Here is a 21,565-nt window from a genome sequence, read left to right as displayed (position 1 = left end):
CACTGTGTAAAGCATTCTTATATCGTCCTCAAATGCTGAGACCCTCACCAACTTTCCTTCATTTTCGCAAACCTTCCTACCAACATGGCAGTGCAAGGACTAACTCAGCCGTTCTAAAATCTACAGTAATAAAAAAGACTACAACGAGCAGATCATAATTACAATTTTTATTCGACTATTTCAAATATTTATCTTGTTTTCTTAATTTCCCATAAAATTTGAAAATCTAAGCGAGCACAGCTCTGCTAGAGGGGATTACTTTAACAAATTTTTAGCTATGGTTTATGCAACCTAAATTACGTAGGAAAAACTATAATTAAAGGGGACTGCACTCATAAATAGACAGCATTTCGAAATTAAGATATTCATAGAAAGCAAAGATCGTTTTACGACACCTCTTTCGTGGGAGATGGCCACATGTTACAAGAGGCCATTACGAGTATCGCAGTAAGGATTCTTAAGACTGAAGAGGGAGATGTGCTTGGACTGATGTCTGAAAAGGTCAAACTAAACAGGAAATGCATGGCAAAATTTCACAGGCCGTGAAGTTATGAATAACAAGAAAAGAAGTCTGCCATCGAGCCAAACATGATTCCCTTAAAGAAATGAAGTTATCATCGATTCGATGAAGAACATAAAGAACCTAATACTATCAGCGACATTACTACGGGAATTATAACGTTTCAAAGAGCAAATACTGGACTAAACCAAGATAAGACTCACTTAAAGAAAAGCATCTCATAAAAGCCAATTCTGTCAAGAGAATATATTTATAAGCCTTACAAATGTTCTCAAAATGTATACGACCAGACTTGTTTGACCTTAAAAAAAAGGTTTGCACGTTACAGCACATTAAAAGGAAGAAAAACCAAAGAATATATTTGAGCAAAAGACAAATCCAATGAATGATAATAACACAACACACATGAAATAAAAGTAGCGGAGGGTAAAACTTATCAAAAGAGATATTCCTTTCGCGTTTTAAACTATTGATAAATTTAAAAAGGCTACATTTTTCAATTCAGTCTACAAGAATCATTTCAGTGTTTGGAGGACCAGTCTCCGAAAAGTTTGCAATGGTACCTAGGCACATCACCTGTCATTTCCACTTGGAAAAAAAAGAATGCATGTCAAACCGATAATTTTTGCGAAGACACGAACGTTTGACTCAAATCTATCAATTGCATCCAAAGAGGCACGATCTGTCGCATCATATAAATGTTAAGTAAACACACATTTTAGAAACTGGTTCTTCAGTTTCAGATAAGTTTTTATGGTAACTCGTTCAAGTTCTCACCCACATTCCACGAAAAGTAAAACCTTCAAGAATCGTAATTGCAACGTTTTGCACAAGTGTGGACAAGTGGAATGTCTCAAGAATTCTGATTGGCTCAGTACTACCCTTGCCATTCGACTGTTGTGACAAGTGTCTGCACGACTGGCCGACTGGTTAAACTTAACATCAAGGACAATATTTCCAATTTTTAATATAAGAACCCAGAGCGCGCTATAAAACTGTCGAGATCTTCAGTATCCTCTTTGGAAAAAGCCCTCTAGGCGACAACTTAATATCAACAAGAGTCAATCACTGCTCAGTTTTAAATCGCTGTTTTCGTATCTAAGCTAATTTCCCGACTTCCGAGATTCATAAACGAATGACTATCACCCAACCAAACGTTCAATTGAACTATTTCGGTTTCCTGTCTGGTAAATTATTAATCCCGAGTACATTTTTTTTTTCAGCAGGGAATTGTCTAACACATGTCACAAATATAACGTGCGTATCTACCTTTTAAACAATAAAAACACTATTACACTGAACAATAACTGTACAGAAACTATAGAGACAACATTGAACTAAGTAGATCCGGATGATGATTTACTAGAAAGATTGTCCTCTGGCGTTTTCTCTCCATCCATTTGGATCTCCCCAGGCTCCTCTTCTGATTCCTTATTCGACGTTACCGGGGAGATTGGGTAATCGCTTATATTTCCGGCATAAAAAAGTTGCTGTTCACGTTCCTCGCGCGCGAATTCCTCTTCGAGAATCTGGTGAAAGAAAACGAAAAAATATTGTGTCAATTGTAGGACTGAACAAAAATCCACCTTAATAAGAGCCAGGAAAAGCTTTCTCAGAAAATACTCGAAGATGAACACAGCAAAATTTCATAAGGTTACGTACTTCTCTTTAAAACTCAGAGAAACCTGACGTCCAAAGTGAAATATTTTTTCAAACCAAATCGTCCCTGTCTCTTAAAAATTCACCATAAACACTTAAAGAGTACCCCGTTTTCTATAATTTGCCAAGTGTATACTGCCAGAATGACTTAGGAACGCCTTACCTTCTTTCGTGGACCAAGTTCAGCTTTCCAGGATTCTAACTGGGTTTGATGCTTTTCGTCTCGTTCTTTTAACTTCATAGTTTCGCTTTCCATTAACATGTGACGCTTCTCATTCTGCAAAACCAATCAATCATACGAAATCCCTTTTTAATCTTAAATCAGTTTCTATTACTTGTTTACCGTTTCCACCCTGGCCCAGAAGGACTGAAAAGCATTAAGATTAAATGTGCAGCAACCAAAACCAAAGTAATGCCAAGGCTAATCAATAAAAAAGATTCGGGGATAACAAACCAAGGAGAACCCAAAATAAAAATAAACAAACCGTTGGAGACGCAGATTTTGTATCCTACAAGTCAACATTGGCGCGACTAGTCATATGAAGTATGCAATCCTGAATTACTTCAAACAGTCAGATTAAAATTACTCCTAATGACCATCTGCAGTGTTATGAGCAATCAACAGTTCATCATACGTTATCCTGTTACCTTTTTCTATAGGAGAAAATAACATGCACAGCTCTCAGCACCATTGATTTGCAAATTGGTTTTAAGACATTGAATCGAAAAGCGTCCTAAATTTGTATGCCATGTGAGAGTTAATTTTTGTCCTTAAGCCGCATTTACACCATTAGGTGCTCCTTGCAAATCAAATTAAAAATAAACTTGAGCGACACAAGAAAAAAAAAACTCCTCTGCAACGATATTATTGAAAAATCCATGTAATCATCGAAACAAGATGTATTCGTATCGCTAGTCTTCATCCTTAAATATTTAACAAATCTTCCATTATTCAACTGCATCCGTAAAGAAAATTTTTTGCGCTTAAAAAAATATCGGAAAAGAATACCAATCAATACTGGAAAACAATTTCCATTCAATGTTTCACAACTTTCTCCGTGATAACTACCCATAAAAACCCATCTACACATGCTAAATTTGTTCTTCACAGGGAAGAATTTCCAGGATAATTGCTTTCCTTTCGAAGAAGTGATACCGCCTACCAGTTCGTGTTCACTTTTCGTGAGCAAGATAACATAGAAGGTGACAAACAGCTCACCTGTAACAGTTGCAACTCTTTGAGAGCAGATTCAGAGGAGACGCGCAGCTCCTCTACCTCCATTTCTTGTCGGAATAACAATTTATCATACTCTGATCGAGCCTTTTTACGTTCCTGCAATTCAAACTGAAAAAAGGGAAGAGAAAAAAAATAACTAATTCCACCGCTTTTCCTTTGTTTCCTATTGTGAATAAGAAGCCGTCATTTCAATAAGATCACGTGACATTATCTGTAAATAACTGAAATGATGTCAGTCTTTTAACAATGACTGATCATGGTACCTCTTTCATTAATTCTCGCTCAATATCCATTGAATATCTCTTGTCTATCCTCAAAGACTTGCGGTACTGCTGTGTCTTAGACTTGATTTCTTCCCGTTGTATCTTGGGAAGCCGTTTCCGTTCGATCTCATGACGTCTCTTCATTTCCTCTTCCTTAAGTTTGGTTAGACGATTGTGTTGCTCCACTTCCTGCAATAAATTCCGAAAGATCATACATACAGTAACTGTTTTCAAACCAGGCACAGTAGTTGACCGGATAGTCTGATACTCCTGGCGTGAGTAACTAAAAAAGAGCTGTTGTCGGTGAGAGGGACTGACCTTTCGACAGCCCAAGTGAAAGTCATCATCAGAGTCAAGTTGATTGGTCATTTTCGCTGTGATGTTACCAGCTGTAAGACTTGGGTAGTGTCAGTTAGTTGTAAGTTGTTTTGATCAGTTGGTAACGTTAGTTCGTTCTGATTGGTTCGTTGGTGGTCATAGCTCGGGTTGATGAAAATGACTGGGCCCCCTTATAATACCATTCCTATAGCATTTTACACTGAACGCTATAAACAAAAGATATCCTTCGAAGCATTGTTCTACACCATTTACAAGAGGAAAACTCGAATTACAAAACTGTGTAAATTCTCTGACCTTCTGATGTCTGTTCAGCATCTGTGATCGCTGTAGGAAGAAAGTCTCCTTCAGTTGTGTTCTGGCCAACTGATGTCTGTCCTGCAGTTGTCGCTGCTCAATCTTCCACGAATCTCCCTCGTGATCTGCAAACAAATCAACATGATCCCCAATGCTTAATTCACAGGGCCTCAATACAGAAATTGATCGTACCCTCAAAAAATTAAGAGTATTTGTTTGCTTCAGAACTTGGAGAGTTCTCCACAATTAATAGAAAATGTCTAACAAATAAAGGTTTCTCCTTCTACATAAAACAACAACAACAACAACAAAGTTTTGGTTAAGCATGAACAGCAACGCGTAGGTTACAGCACAAGTGACAGAACAAATTTATTAACGAGTCATGGAACAATCGGAACAAGAGTCAGAACTAGAAACACATTTAAGAAGGGATCATGATCGCATTTGAAACTGACGAACGAGTTGTGCTCTAATGACGCTTAAAAAAAGACAAGAAATGTACCTCTCTTGAGGGTGTGTTTCGCCTTTAGGAATTGCATTTCCATGGCGTACATCTTCTCACGATGTAATTCAACCAGCTCTTTCGTGAATCTCTCAAACTCCGCCTGTTGCATGGCTAGAAATTCGTGTTCCTAAAGACAGAATGATTACAATTAGCGACGATTGGAGGAAAGAGAGAAAACACAACCATCACAACTGTCACGCGTTACCTCCCTAACCCTGGAATAATGCTGCTTTATGCAAGGACTTGCATCGCTACCCCTTACCCAAATGGAAACTATAGGATTAATCTCAATATCAAATAAGTTGAGAATTCTTCTAAAGTTTACTTACTGCTTAATGCCAAATTGTTCTTCTAACACAACCCAGTTTCTTTCCTATAGCTGCCAGAGTCAATAGCTGGCTGAAATCTTTATCATTTTCAAAACGAAAATATAATCTTAGGGTGCGAATTAAAAATTCTTGAAGAACATTTTAGAATGATATCCTTAATTTGAAAAAGATAGTTGACAGCTATTGAAACTGGCAACTGTGGGAGAGAAACTCTGGACAATTTTTACAAAGGAAAATTTTCTATTAATACTGTATTTAAGTCCATTGAATTTCATTAGTAAGTGTCGTACTTACAGCTTGCCGCTGTGAGACTTCTACTTCATCTCTCTTCTTTCGCCAACTCTCCTTCCTTAAATTCCTTGGCAGTTGATCCACCTTAAACAGAATCATGAAATAAAGGGAATAACCATCTATATAACCAAGACATTTCTTCAAACCTAGGCTGCAAAAAAGCGCGACACAATTGACCAAAGAGAGTCTTTCCTACAGAAACAACAGGTTTGCTACCATGGTAACTATTTCTTCAGTATATAGAGTACAAAAAACCCACTTTTGTTTCTCATTTATGAGTGTTTTTTAAAACAGTCATAAATGAGAAACAACATTCGAAATCTTTATCATAACAGTTATTTCAAGATGTTCCTTTCCCTTCCACGACTCAATAAAAGACTAGTTCAGTTTTCAAACCTCTTTCTTGGCAAATTTGAGTTCCTCTTTGAGATTCTCTCTGAATTTCTTGAGCTCTTTTTCCTGAAAATAAGAAAACAGTGAATGCGAGACATAGGTGTAACCGCTCGTCGCTTCTCAATTGTCACGATACACGTTTAAGGTTTTCATAGTTGTGTGACGCTTCATAAGGGGTTCGGACTAAGGTCGAGTTTTCTTAGATCAACTGCCAGGATGTCCGGGGCTTCCGTGTTCTCTTGAGGAAGAGAACAGTTTCTGGTTGATTTGATCGATCAACTTTTCAACCACTATCGCACCATGTTGAAACGGTTGATAAAGCATTGGTAACGATCGCAGTGCCGGCTTATTGAAGTCGAATGCTGGCTTTAGTTGCCGGTCGTTAAGCTCGCAATAGGCAAAAAATATAATATTGATACACCGGATAAGGAAAAAAAAATTAATGCATAAAAGTGAAAGACGGCAAAAAGTGGGAGAGATCGTGCCACAAGACGGAAATCAGTCGCCGCGTTCCCTTTCCTTTCCTTCCCTTATAGGCGCGGAAAAATCTAGCAATGACTACTCCCAGGAGTTACCAAGTCTCAACTGAAAAGCTTGAGAGAAGACTTCAACTTCTCAACCTAAAACTGAAGGAGACTTTCTTCCTACAGCGATCACAGATGCTGAACAGACGTCAGAAGGTCAGAGAATTTACACAGTTTTGTGATTGAAACACAAGAGCTAAAAGAATGAATCCCAAAAGTTACCTGGTCTTGTTTCATCTTGCGTGAGGAAGTGCGAAGGTCAGCATTCTGCGCAATTTCTAGTTTTTCTATGTCTTTCTTTTGATTCCTGCTTGAAGTGTCCAAATCTACCTCAAATTTCTTTACCAATTCCTACAAAGACGAGAAATTCTGGTAAATCTGGAATGCTCCCCAAAAAAAGTAATCTCTTGCTCTCAACAAAGAAAACATTACGTGTGTGGAAAACGTATTAATTAAGATTGACCAATCGTAGCAGTTCTATCATCTAAAGGATCAGTCATATGGCACCTGCAGCTCCTGTTCAAATCGTTGTTCCTGAGCTTCCCACTGACGGCGAATTTTGGCCATGAGTAGAATTCCTTGTTTCTGTTCCTCGCGTTGGAGGATCTTCATTTCACGAAGATTCACTTTTCTAGGAAAAGACATTAAAGAAACATTAGTAGTTCTCGCCTTCAAGAAAACTCGCCCTCAAGTAGTCTCGCCTACGATCAGCTCGCCTTAAAGTAAACTCCCTCTACATCAATTCGCCCACAAGTCAATTTCCCTACAAACCAGCCCACCATGTCACCTTGTCTACGAGTTCCCAGAAACAGATTACAAACTGGCTAGCAAAAAAAAATATATGCTAAGCTTCCTTGAAGTTTAAGCTTCCTTGGGTATATCCATCACGAGTACTCCTCGCGAAATTTGCGGCAAATCTTTAACTATCAGTAACACTTGTTTTAGAATGTTCATGTTTTTCACTTTGCCGGCTTACAGTAGTACCTTTGTTGCTGTTCTTTCATCAGTGCATTCCTGTAGTCATCCTGACTCACATCTACAACTCGTGATGTCGTCTCCGTCACTATCTTGCCATCTTTTTCATACTTACGAATCCTTTTTAATGTTTTGAAACTTTTCTCCTCCACGCCCTAAATTGTAATAATTAAAAATTCAACGGAAGCTAACCCCCCCTGCCATTAAAAAATACGGTAATTCATACTTTAAAGGCACGACTCGGGGAAACAGCCTGAGTAAGATATCTCTATCCCTGGATCTAATCCTAGTAAGCAAAAGAACACACAACGAGACTCCTCTACAGACCATCTTCCGGATGTCATGCAACGCTCCTGAGAGCATTGCGTGACATTACAAGGACGACTGCAAAGGTTTTACAACAAGCTTAAAAAAAAAGCGTTCCAATAAAAGAAACCTATAGACTTGTAAAAATTTACATGCAACTAACTTACATCTGTAGTTTCTGATTTCTCTTTAGAATGATTGGACGGTTCTTTGTCGTTCTTCACGGGTTGAACTAACACATCGCCATTTGGTATGGGAATCTTTTCATCTGCATCTAAAGTCTGTTCATCTTCTAATTCAGTTTTGTTTTCAGTCTGTTCACTGTCCTTGTCTTCGTCGTTCTTTTCTTCCGTTTCTTTCTCCTCCACTTTTGTGGCTGTTTCCTCAGCGTCATCTGATTTCTCTTCTTCCTGAGCTGTCGTTGTTTCTTCATCCCTCTGCTTTTCACCCTCTTCGGGTTTTTCTTCGTCTTGAGGAACTGATGGTTCTCCTACTTCGCCTGCTGACTCTCCTTCGTCTTCCTCTAACTTGTCTAAGATGTTGTCTAAGCGTGTAGAGTACTTATCTGGCAGTTGCTGTCCTTCTTTTTGTGTTACTTTTGCCGGTTCATTACTATCTTTAACAACTATCACGGCATCAGCCTCGTCCGCTGTGGGTTCCTCTTTCGACTCCTCAGTTGTAACTTCTTCTTCATCTTCCATCTCTTCTTTTGCTTCAATATCATTTGCTTTATCTTCAGCATCTTTTGTTACAACTTCAGGTTCTTCTTTTCTTTCCTCGAGTTTCTCTTCAACTTCTTCTTTCTTTTCATCTGTTTCCCCTCTACTTTCTGAAACTTCCTCCTTCGTTTCTCCATCTTCTTCGATTTTCTCAACCGCTTCCTCCGTCTCAGCTTGACCTTCTTCCCTCTTTTCTTCAGATCCGTGACTTTCCGTTTCGCCTTCATCCTTCCTCTCTCCAGCTTCCTCTATCTTCACCTCAACTTCCTCCTCCTTTTCTTCAAGGTTCTCTTTCTCCTTTTCCTCTTTCACCTCCTTGTCATCGAAAACTTCTATATTTTCTTCCACCGCATCCGCTTGGTTTTCCAAGGGTCCCTCTTCTTTATTACTTTCTCCTTCTGACTTTCGTTCTTCCTTCGTTTCCCCTTTATCTGCAATTTCCTCCTCTTTCTCTAATAAATTTTCGTCTCTTTCTTCTTTCTTCACCTCTGCATTTTCCTTGAGATCTTCATCACCTTCCTCTGTTCCAGCCTCTTTCTCAGAATCTTTTTCCTTCTCTGTAGATTCTTCCAGCTCACTCTCCTCTCTCTCGTCTTTCTCCTTATCCAAGTCCTTTGAACCTGTTTCGATAAACAATTCTTCACTTTCGTCCAAAGACTCAGTCGATTCTGCTGACTTCAGGGCTTCTTTATCTCTCTTCTAAGTGCAGAAAAATCGTGACCAAAGAGTGAATTTAAATATGTTAATTGGTCACAAAATTATCAAGCAAACTAAGACACAAAACAAAACGAGCGAAAACATTTCCCAATTATTCTTTGGTACAGTCTTAAGAAATAGCACAGCTGAGTTAATATCTTTTCAAAGAATCTACAAAATAATTCATACAAATTTTACAACTTTCCATCCGTCTGTGGGTCAGTGGGCCATTCAATTGGCCAATTTTAATGTTGAATCATGATCCATATCATCAGATAGAACTGCACCCTTAATGAATGAGCATACCACGAGCATATGCCTCTCCTAATAAATATTGCATTCACAAAACTAAATCAAATGAATAGTAAAACAGCACCTCTTTATCTTCAGGAAGATCTTCAAATTCTTCAATCACAACAGCCTTGGCTTCATTGTAAAGTTCTTTCAGAGGTTTATTGTCAACACAGTTGACAATAAAAGGATGCTGCAGGAAAGTCGAATGTTCACCTGGATTACTAACACAGTGTGCTGCTTACTTAATCCTTTACACCCTAGCATCTTTAAGCAAATTCTTCCAACTGTTCTCTAAACATCTCCTAAGGTGCTGACAAGGAGAATTTGTTTATTATTATTGTGACCTTAATGTGTGATTCAGGGGTGCTTTATATGGAGAAATTAGATGCTAGTCACTCCCAGGGGTCAATGGATTAACATCACAAGGAATGAAGAGTTAAATTTCCTGATTCTATCATTTTCTGTAAAAATGTTGTTCCTTTGAACACATATTATGATCATAAATTATCTTGGTTTCTCACCTCCAGTAAATCTGCTGCTGATGATCGCATTTCAGGGGATTTTACCACACAAAGAGACAGAAAATCATGGAAATCCTTGGACCTAGTGAAAAAAAAATCAGAAGAGTATGTGAATGTAGAGAACGTGATCCTGACTTTAAGACCACAATGGCTTATCAACAATGTTGTATTAATATACTTTTGCAAACACTAGAACAGACAGAAAACTTGGTAAAATATAACTTATTTAGAGGAAAAGCTAACCATACATGTCTATAATAATACACAGTAAGTGTATCCTCCTTGCCTCCCACTAAAAGTCTCTGTTCCCCTAACTGACACTGTGCCTAATGGCCCATCACCCTTTCCCACTCCACCCTTCAATGACCTTACTTACCATCTATTTCTAAACTGCAGTGTAGGTGGGTCAGCTTTAGGTATTTTGAACAACACTCTCATAGGGTGCATGTCATGGTAGGGAGGTTGCATCTCAGCCAGCTCAATGAGTGTAACACCAGCAGACCAAATATCAGCCTTAAATGAAAGCAAAGAAAGTTAAAGTTGGCAAAGTGAAGATCATTCAACTTCTCTGAATGCTGCGATCCTAACCCTTTAGGAGGTGAGAAGGAAAAAGGGCCTTTTACAAGCATTACTCTAATAAAATTACCACAACATACAAGAGGAAAGAACATGAGGTACATGTAAATTTAATGACATACTTTAACCTTCAAAAGTAGCATTGTATGGCTCTGTGAAAAATATTACATGGTCTCACACTACAGAGCAGTACATTTGCTTGAAAGATTTCCACATTTACAAATTACACAGTTTTAAAAATCTGTACCATCAGTTTGTCTAATTGTGTTTTAGCACCAGCATATCTGAGGTATATTGAAAAGATCAGAGTAGTGCATACCACAGTTACCTAACAAGATGAAGTCAACATTACCTTGTAGTCATAGGGGTCATCTTTGCATGTCTCTGTTACAATAACTTCAGGAGCCATCCTAAAAATTAGCATGTACTAATTGTTGTAAATTATCTCGGGTCTTTTAGCACATATTACTCTAAAATGTTTTTACTGGTTGCTGCTGAACTAGGCCAGCCTAGTGAAATATTATTGATAACTAAATAAATAAACATATAAAGTTTTTTCCCTTGCAACTGTTGGACTCTGAGAGACCCTCAAGAAATATGGGTGTACATGGTTAAAATCTGAGGGACTCTTATTTTTGGCTCAAATTCTCCATAATTTCTTTAAGTAGCTACATCACAACACATTTTTGACATCTTTGAGTCATAATCTAACTCACCAGTAAGGTGTCCCAATGAATGTTGTTCTTCTCTGTATAGTTTTCTTGTTCTTGGCAGAAACACCAAAATCAGCTGGAAAATAAATTGCACTCATTCACAGGGAGGCTTAAAATCCTATCTCAAGGAAACTTTGTAATTATGCACACCAAATATACATTAGGAGACCCATTAGTTTTAAGACAATGAAAAATTGTAACCTTCCATTAAAATAACCCCAATTGAGGAAAAAATCATATTTTTATAATCAATATTTTTGCCCACTTGTGAAACTTAAAATGGTAAAGTTGGCTTAAAAGCCATACCTTACCTGGTTTCTGTAGCATTAAGCAACTAGGAGTGTTGCTAATACTTCACGAAAAGAATACCAATCCATTGCTTATAACTTGCCCCTACCCCTCCCCCCCCCTCCCACATATATTTTCCCAAGTAGTCTGCCAGAACCCACAGATTCTCCTGTGGGGGAGAGAGAGGTATTGTGAGAGTAAAGTGCCTTGCCCAAAACAAAACACAACACTCCACCTACTTCGAGGAAAGGATGCTGGTCAATTTCTCAATAATGACCTAACCCCCTTGCTACAGAGCCTACACTCCTGCAGGGGGAAGATGCACTTTGAGAGTAAAGTACAAGTAAGAGTACCCCTTTGCAAATTTGAATTCATCCCTAGAAAGGAATTTTTCAAGGCCTCCTTTATATCACAAACATATCCTACCAAGCTTGATGTTGCCCTCATTTGTAAGCAGCAAATTTCCAGCTTTCAAATCTCTATGGATTACTTTGTGAGTATGAAGAAAGTGGAGGCACTACAATTAAGAAGATAATAGATGAATGAGTGGATAAAATTTTCTTAAAACAGATTATAAATAGTAGCTAACATGACTTTTCAGCATCACTGAAATGAATCCTGACTTTTTAAAAATTGCCATAATATATTTCCACAAACAAATACTATTAAATGAAACTGTGGAGAAATATATACTTCATGAAGAAAAAGTTTACCAGAGTATGAGAAGCTAATTAAATTCTCACTATGGAACAGAGTTTACAGATCAAACACAGAGGTTTCTGACTACTTTCTAAAATTCAGTCAGATGACCCACGAAAGTGCAGACAAAAATGTTGTGAAAATGATGGGCCATAGAATATGTATTATAGGAATAGTTTTGGCAGCCTTAGAGTCTTAGGATTAGTATTATATTGATGCTGTGCAGGGTGCACTTCAAAGAAAGTATAACTATTATTAATAACACCCATCCCTTAGATGATTAATAGAAGCAGGTACCATCCCTTAAGATTGGAAGCCATCAAAAATGCACATTCATCCTGAGAAATGTTTGCTTCTAAATGACCCTACAATAAGCTCAAGCAAACTTGTTTTTCACAAGGACAACTGCCATTCAAGACACTAATCAAAGTGACACTATGGTGAACCTGTCAATACCCTGTGCAGAGTGTTCAAAAGGAATAAACAGTGATAATACTACAAGCCAATATCTTGTGATTCCAAGAAACTGAAATGAGTTGTCATCCCATGAAAGTACTCCCTAATTGATTCACCACAATTAAAGATTGGTCCAACATCATTTATAAGATGCATACTCTCCCTGACTCCTATGGCCATGCTAAAGCCACAAAATGTGCATGCCCACTTTACTTTTTCCTATGCTCTGAATACTCATGAGTAAAAAGGACATTGAACTGTATACAACAATAAATTATCATTACCTCAAACATTTGCTTGCACACCACTCTGATCTGTTCTTCATTTAGACCTCGCTCAAGTTCTAAAACAGAAAATAAATCATTTTCCAGGTCTATGAAACCAGTCCCAGAGTACATTAAATACATACTGTTTAATAAAACAACTCCCTCTAAGTTCATTTAAAGTTTACTGTGGTCATCCTTCCACCCAAAATTTTTCTCCAATCAGGGCAACATAAAATTTGTCCTAGTATCATGATTTACACCCTATTAGCGAGGAAGATAATTTTTTTCTTTTTTTTTTTAATAAATCCATTCCATTACTGATTCTATTAACCCTCAACAAAAAATTCTGAATTTGAATAATTTCAGTAATTTTGCAGTTGTATTGTTCACATAAAATCAAGCTGTTTCTGAAGGAATGACAGTGGTAGGAAATGTCTTTTTGATAAGACTATTGAAGCTGAGATTAATATCACAGACTCAAGTTAGAATACACCATCCTACTACCTTGAAATTGTGTATTTGATCAAATATTGCATAAGAATACCATTGATAGTACTGTCTGTGAAACAATCTATAGCAAAATTAATCCAGTGACCCCCTCCCCACCCACCTCTATTTCATTTTCCTACCAGAGATGACATAGGTGCTGTCCAGCTACAAAACTTGAGGTGTAAATATCCCTCAAAAGGAACTTGTAACACGTTGATGCTTATACAATGTAGCCTTAATAAAATTTTTACCTAATATTAAATCATCTAAAGCTCCTCCAGAACAAAATTCCAGCATCATCTGCAAATCAAACAATCATGAATTCTTTATCTAAGTTGCTGTTACAACCACTTAATATCTACCTGGTATCAGCATGTATACCCATACCACATTCAAAACTATATTCAATTCTTGAACATCGTTGGTTATCAGCAACTTGTTTTGAGCATTAACAAAAATACAGTAAGTTCCAACAGTCTGTATGAGAGCACTCCCACACAACACAAACTGTCATATCACAAGCATAGCTATTAGACTATGTACTCATATTGGGCCTCTGATAATCAATTAAGTCCTGTTACCAATTATTCACAAGTAATTAACACTATGACATATTTACAAAACAATATACCCAGCTGGTAAAATTTTCATTAATAAAAATATAACATTGAACTTTGGCTTTGCATCATATATTATTTGTGTCAGTAATCATACACATGATTAACAAATTGGACTCCTACTTCACTGTTATCTGATTTGTTAATAACTTGATAAAAGACCTGATTGTACAACAATAAGTTGCATCAACATTATAGACTAAGTAGAGATTAATACAATTAACAAAATGATTTCATTTTCAAGGGTATCTGGAAACTGTCTCCTGGTTTTTTTCCATGCTCTGTGTAAGCAAATTAAGATAATTATAATTTAATACATTCTGCAACATAAGTTGCTAACTACTTACCCACAACTTATTTTCATGGTAGTAAGCTTCATACATTCCCACGACATGCTTGTGTTTACACTCACTCAGAATGTCTATTTCAACCATAAAGTCATCCAGTTCACTTTCATCTTTAACATCAATGATCTTGGCAGCTGCTAGAACACTATCTGTTTTTCGTTCTGCCTGTAAAACATTTTAGTGACACAAATTCAGTGAAACAAACAACTGAAACTTCCACCTGAGTATTTTATATCACATTAATTAAAGCTCAATACATACTTTGACTTAAAATGCCCCACCAGATATGTACTTATTTACTGATTGAGAGGGCCAGCCAGGCAGGTCATGATAGAGAACCAATATTTTTTCTGTTTTTACCTAACTCAGACACTAAGCATGGTATCACATGATCACCACTTTATCTTTCTTTCTTCTTATAGCTTGTATCTCACATCTTTTTCTGGTCCTGTCTGCTCCATAGCGCAAAGCCCTCAAACAGGGATTTTTGTCTTGTGTCTTTAAATAGACACACACACAGGCCATATGGGTCGTACAAAAATGTAATATCATGTCCCAAACAATAAAAATCTTCATTTAACCTTCATTTCATGATAATAGAGAAATTTGCTGTTGTTACAGAAAGAGAGACAAATTTAAAATGTTTAATGGTTGAAAAAGACAACCCTAAAAAGAAAATATTGATACTAATCAGTATAGAAAGATTTTTTCCTGTATATATAAAAAATATTTGGAAGACCATAAACATGCAGGCCTGATTAACATGATGGCTTGAAAATATTCTCATGAATTTGTCCTTGAACATTTTCTGTTCTAGCACTGATATGATGCCGTGTAATCCTTGTGAACATTGTTTGCATTGCTGCCCTATTCTTCTAGTGTGTCATTAATGAGTTTTAGCAATTTTGATGTGAGAAATGAAATAGTATGAAAAACTTCAAACAGATAATACATCTGACACTTTGCACAACATTGTGTTCAAAATCTTTTTGCTTTTTGTTTGCACTTCCTTATGCACACTATACTGCTTTGTGCAAGATTTTTTTAACATCAAAAGTTTCAGTTGAGAGGATCTATCTGAATCCTTACAAGTGTCAGATGATCCTTACAAATGTATGTATGATTTTAACAGAAGATCTAGACTAAATTGATCTTCTGACCCCAAGGGGTGATAAACAAACAACTTTTCCAAACAAGATCATTATGCTATACACCAATCAGATGATAAAAACAGGCAAACTTGAGTTGTCTTGATAAAATACCAAATTCTCTTAACTAAGTAAGATAAAATGTATAGCAACTTAACAGGAGAATTATAAATCAGATCTCAGGAGAGGGCATAAAAGATGGTTATCAAGCTGATGATGGTTGCCAGATTCTCAGTTAATATGATAAAAAATGATTCCTTGCATGAAGTAATAGCAATAAAACCACAAGATACTTTCTCTCGATACTTTTAGGCTATCCTATGCAGGAAGCACTTTACAGCTGCCCACCAATATCATTGATGTCATGAATACATTTATGTGGCGACTGTAAGGGTCATACTTCAATAGCTTTCCATTTACAGTAATTATTTTTTTGTTGAACTTGTTAGTTCCTGTGTGCAAAATGCCTGAGGGATACCATTTTATATTTCAAACTGAAATAGTATTTCCAAATGGAGAATGGGATGAATGTGTGAGTAATCTATACTAGAGGTGATTTGAAGCTTTTTTAAAACTATTTATCTTACACCGCATCCCACAATGCAAATTAAAGTTGACAGAAACATCCAAACGACTGATTAGTACATATCATTTGTATTGTTTGTTCAGTAAACATTGCACAAACACGATCAGAATAAGCAAAATGTTAGGCTTTGCCGTCGCATATTTCTGTCGCCGGTGAGGCTATAAAAACCGAATCTCAAAATATTTTTAAGAATTGCCGGACCAATTGCATGAACAACTTCTAACTAATGAGGAAATTTACAGACATTTTTCTCACGAAATACTTGCATCCATACATTGTTTCTAGAATTTACCACAAAAATATTCCCGTAACTCCCCAAGGCGTTGTAAAGTGTTTCTTATGAGACAAACTCAAAGCTGAATCAAGTCAAACCAAACAAGATTTCGTTGGAATTTACAGTGCAGCAACGGCTTAAATTAATAGTGAATATGCATTTTAATCTTACCTTATAAACCTTCCCAAAACTTCCATCACCTAGTTCACCAACAAGACTCCAAATAGTGTTAGGGTCAACTCCACGAATAATGTAGGAAAATTCCTTCTTTTTCTTGACTTTCATGAAGGGGAACAGTTGTTTGAAGAACGAAGACATCTTGAATTTTGATCATAAGCGTGTGCAGCAGCTATTACGAACTTGTACAATCTTAACCCAGTTGAGCAGATTTTGAAAGATCTTGCATCAGTAATGTTAAGGATAACTTGTTTAAAAATTCTGTACAGAATTACTCAGAACATGAATATAAGTGCAGTGTTGGTTTACAAACATCCCCCTTCACAGTGTTACTAGTATCATTTCCCTCACCGATGAACACTTTCCTCCTCCGGCCATTCCGATAACTGACGTCACATCCTGATATCGTTCCCAGTGCCAAGTTTCGTGCTCGATGCAGTCTCTCTCTGTCACGCTGTGACGTAAGAGGCACGCCCCAAGCAGGAAATATTTTTCTTGCATCACCACGCACCACGAGCACTTCGTAAGCAGTTTACACAGAAATCGTTGCTCTGAAGAATGATCCTTGAAATGTTGAAATGCCAAAAACTGAAACTGAGGCCGGCCTGGGAAGATCTGTAAAATATCTGATCAGCCAAAAATAGTTATGAAACAATAATAAAATGCAAAGGTTGATCGCACTAAACTGAAAAAAAAAATTAAATTATTTTCGTGACATTTATCTGAAGTTCTTATCGTGTATTTCTCAGGTTTCTCAGGTTTCGAACTTGACGATCCACGAAAATACCGGATGTACAAATCACGGATACATATGAAACAAAAATATTTGAATAAAAATTGATGTGGGGAAGAGAAAAAAAGAAATAGGAGTGTAAAGGTGTAAAATATAAAATACCTATTTCGAGCTGAAATAATAAAACTAAAAAAAAATAGTAAGAAACTAAAAAAGCCGTATAAAGCTAGAACAGATTTTCTTCAACCGGGATACAGTGTGAATATATAAAGTGTGATGAGTAACTTCATCATAAGATGAGGATAAAAATCCTCATGGACAAATACTGAGTAATAGGATCAAAATATCCACCTCATCATGAATCGTGCTGTAATTCATTTGTGCATTAAGGCATGCAGGAAGTTGGTTCAAAAGCACGGGGATTACTGTCTTTCTCGTATGACCAACTGGGTGCTTGATCACTAATTACAGTATGAGAAAATCTCACGATTCTCTCTTAAGTTAAGTGAAACAAACTTTTCTAGCCAAAAAGCAGTCGAGTTTAATTATATAGCTTATAGGAATTTGTGAAACGAAGTTCAGCTAGGCCGCTTTAATCAACCAACCGAAGAAGCCAATCCTGGAACACCATCTGTTTATTATTTCCCGCGATTCTGGTGATTACGTTAAAACAGTGAAATCAGAAGTTCACTGGAGATAGTTACAGAGAAAACTCTTAAGTACAACCAGAAATTGGTACCTTGACCGTTTTCACAGGATAATTAAGACTTCCCAACAACTGTCTTCAACAACAAACATTTTGCAACGACGTTATCACTCTTTAAGGATGAACAACTTATCTGGGCTTTAGGTAATGGCTAAAATAGGCACGAAAACATGAGCCGCTGGAGTATAAGTGGAATCCCTTCAAGCCTCGCGGACACCTGCTTTAGGAGGAGAATCTGCTGTTACTGACGAAGAGACCAATAGGTCGTCCGTCCTGACAACCGCGCTGAAATTTCCAGTTGTCCTTTTTACCCATTCTGCGTATAGGACACTCTCGAAATTGCTGATCCGAGCTGTGAGCCTAAAAACCACCGGCAATTTTCCCGTAACTTCGCTGATGAACAAATGCGTGAAATATCTGATCTGGCTGGGACTCAACTTGGCAAAGTGCTCGAATTAATTTCTTTCTCCCTCAGTCCAACAAATTCTACATGCTCGCACGTGTAAATCACCGTAAGTAGACCCCGATACTACAATTGTTTTCAGAGAGGACAAAGGTCAGATGTTTATTTTCATTCCTAACAGCGTGTGCCAAGAAGGAAATTATGGGGCAATGTTATTGACGGAGTACGGGAAAAAGGGATAAGGGATTGGGAAGAGTGGGCTCTTCCCACTCCCTCTCCTCATGGGATTATGGTATCTAATCATGGAGGACAACACTTGCCTCAGTATGTCTTCTGAAAAGTGAAATTTCAAGAGTTATATCTTCCCTATCTTCTTGGAGGAATTATTTCAAATTTTTGCGTGTTTGACAGATGGATTAAGGCTTCTTTATTTTTTATATTAAAGAATTCATCGAATTCCCCGCGTATTACTTTCTATTTTTTTCTTAGGAGGCTTAGAAAATACTTGAAGTACAGCTTGCATATTTCATCGACTTTGCTCAATTTTTATCACAGTCTGCTCTGCATTTTACTTTTTGGCATTCCATTTTAGTCTTATAAGAATCACTTTTTTAAGAATATCCTCTCGTTCCTTGGTCGTGTACCTACCACTGCTTCTTTGATGACACAGCGCACAAGCTATGAGCAACAAATGACTCCTTATGGGTAATCAGCTGAAACTAAAGCAGGCATTATTAGGCAATAAGTAAAGGGTTTCTGGTTGACGTTCAAATAAGAAAGATTTGATTTCTTTTCAATAATAGCAATTTTTATTTAAAAATACAATAACTAGCACAGGCAAAGGTTAATCTCATTTATTTAATTGTATAAATTCTATGTATATATAGATATAATATGACCATTTTATATTTTCAAGAATAACATAAGGACCCTTAAGGTTTTCATACAGTCATACATGCTGTTAAATATCACTGAAAATACAAAAGGAAAATGACCCTAAATATGACTTGATTGTAGTATTTCAGACAATGGTTGGCCTTGTCAGCAATACTCCTAATCAAACAGAAACATCATGAAAATAGAGACTGTTCCTTTCTAAGAAATTCCACTCATACTTATGCTGAGTATTATGTGACAAACTTAAGTAAATCTGGTTGACATGTTCGTCTTAAAAATGAATTAGTTGTAACTAGTAGAGAACATTCGAATGAGGTTTGATTGGTTTAGAGTTGCTTTGTTGCTAAGTGAGATTTCACGCTCTAGTGGCTCGTTCGGCGTGGTATGATGCAAGATCAATAAGCTATACAGCTTCACGAATGTTTATTCACGATCAAGGGAGAAAACATGAAGTTTGCCGACAACTGAAAGGATTACTTTATTCACAATTCAAGATTATTTACATAATACAATTGATAAAATTAATATACGAAATTTCATAAAAATTCAAAATCATGTATAGTACAAAAGCATTTAGCTTGAAAATTGCCCTAAAAAAAACTTAAGATGCCCGCAGTGGCGACTTTTATTTTGTAGTCTAAGGAGTGTCCTATCTTGCTGTGAAAAGGCGTTCGTGAACCCCTCACGCATGCGTGTACTGATCTTAGACTCTTAGTTCGAAATAGATTTGTGTCCTGAGCCATGCGATAACAGTGTTATACGGCTTGGTGTCCTTCTGAGCTATCTTATCTGCAGGATGCTTCAGGAAAGACATTCATTTCTGACACTCATTTCCCATTCCACCATTGGTTCCAAACACTAAAGGTGTGAATGAACCCATCTCTACATCTAGCACCCGCTGCTGGTACTTGCATTTCTTCTTGTCCTCTTGCTCCTTAAATACTTCAGGTGTTGTCTTGTCCTGGTAACACTTGGAGTTAACGTGCGTAACTCTTACATAAAAAAATGTCGTAACTCCTCTTGACCAGAAACCTCCCCCCTTGATGTCTAATCTTGCCTCAGAGCTTGTGACAGCACTTCTCAAATGTAGCCGTTCGTTGTCGAGGGGTTGAAGGCGTGGTTCAATTTCCACATTGTTGCAGACCTTATTGATGAATGCCGTTAATAAATCATGGACACCATCATGTCTCTGCGCTACAAAGCCCCCCTTTTTACATGAAAGGGCATGGCCTACAGTAAATTTATCCCCACACACACCTAGACTTGGTATATCGACTAGAGGCAAATTATACCGTGGGCGTAGCGAGTCTCTGAACTCCTGCCTATTAAGGGCTAAGCTCTGATCTGCGAGAGGCATCGCATTTAACCAAGAATTTGCGCCCTTGTCTCTCGATTGATTAACTAGTTGCAGCAGATCCGAGGAAAGAGTTGACGCAACGCTTTCCATTTTCTCTTTGTCACGCGCCGTCTTAAGTGACTGATGATATCTCTTAAGCTCCTCCGTAGAGCTTTCGCCTGGCGCCATAAATGTATTCTGCGATGTGATAGAATCTACGTGCGCAGAAGTTATTGACTTCGAGGCAGAAAACTGTTGTGGCGCCTCAGCTCTCAAATCTTGCATGCCCAGACCCCCTTGAGCTGTTTTTAAGGTGACGAGTAGACGCACCTCGTTGGGGAGAGGCTCTGATTGACCGAACAAAGTTGGAAGAGGAAAGTCGTCAATCGCCCCCTGGATTGGATCGACATAATCCTCAAACGAATTATTTAGCGCATGAAGTAGGTGAACTTTGACTTGTACCCTTTTGTGAAGGCAATGTAGCTGTGTGAGGCTGACTCTTTGCAATTTCGGAGAGCCGTTCGATTTCCTCTTTTCATGTGCGAATTTTCTCCTCACAATACAAATCTTTGTATTCTTGCGACGCAATGACTGCTCCTAGATGGCGCTGACCTTCAGTTGTTATATTAACTCATCTCCAAACACCCTCATTGCTTCATCTGCAAGTGCCTCAGACTTAACAATCAGCCAGCTCTGTGACCCGTTCGCGAGATATCCAAACTTTTCTCCCTCTTTAATCAATTGCTTGTACTAGTCTTACAACTGCGCGATTCTCCCTCCTCCAGCAGAGTCGTCTGCAAGCCACACCTGTTTAACCATCGGAAAGTGCGTCCTCAGATTCTGAATCATTATAGATGTATTGACTGAGTACCGTGGCATCGCTAGGGGATCCCCCTGCGTAGTGACTTCTTGTGAAAGTATTTCACCTCCACCGCAGATGAACAGTCTAGATGGGCTTCTATAGGTGTTTATTACATAGAGCGCCATTT

The 21,565-nt window shown here is 37.6% G+C and overlaps 1 protein-coding gene and 1 pseudogene across 1 annotated transcript; both read right to left on the bottom strand.

Moving 5' to 3' along the window:
* Window positions 1-152: 152 nt before the first annotated feature.
* Window positions 153-17,346, bottom strand: LOC131788726 (serine/threonine-protein kinase 10). Its single transcript, XM_059105807.2, has 22 exons — window positions 16,496-17,346; window positions 14,317-14,481; window positions 13,604-13,652; window positions 12,882-12,940; window positions 11,869-11,959; window positions 11,158-11,230; window positions 10,794-10,851; window positions 10,242-10,378; window positions 9,866-9,947; window positions 9,427-9,534; window positions 7,803-9,053; window positions 7,339-7,484; window positions 6,862-6,985; window positions 6,577-6,705; window positions 5,834-5,896; window positions 5,441-5,521; window positions 4,815-4,944; window positions 4,313-4,437; window positions 3,680-3,868; window positions 3,399-3,524; window positions 2,343-2,456; window positions 153-2,049 (listed from the first exon to the last, which is right to left on the bottom strand). Exons 1-22 carry the CDS (start codon window positions 16,640-16,642, stop codon window positions 1,858-1,860), a joined length of 3,639 nt encoding a protein of 1,212 aa, XP_058961790.2. The 5' UTR covers window positions 16,643-17,346; the 3' UTR covers window positions 153-1,857.
* Window positions 17,347-19,830: 2,484 nt separating this feature from the next.
* LOC136277675 (uncharacterized) lies at window positions 19,831-21,455 on the bottom strand (annotated as a pseudogene).
* Window positions 21,456-21,565: the final 110 nt, after the last annotated feature.

This window comes from Pocillopora verrucosa, chromosome 1 (assembly GCF_036669915.1).
Source record: "Pocillopora verrucosa isolate sample1 chromosome 1, ASM3666991v2, whole genome shotgun sequence".
Taxonomy (NCBI): domain Eukaryota; kingdom Metazoa; phylum Cnidaria; class Anthozoa; order Scleractinia; family Pocilloporidae; genus Pocillopora; species Pocillopora verrucosa.
The sequence above is the reverse complement of the archived record's forward strand: the minus strand, read 5'-3'. Positions and strand labels throughout refer to the sequence as shown.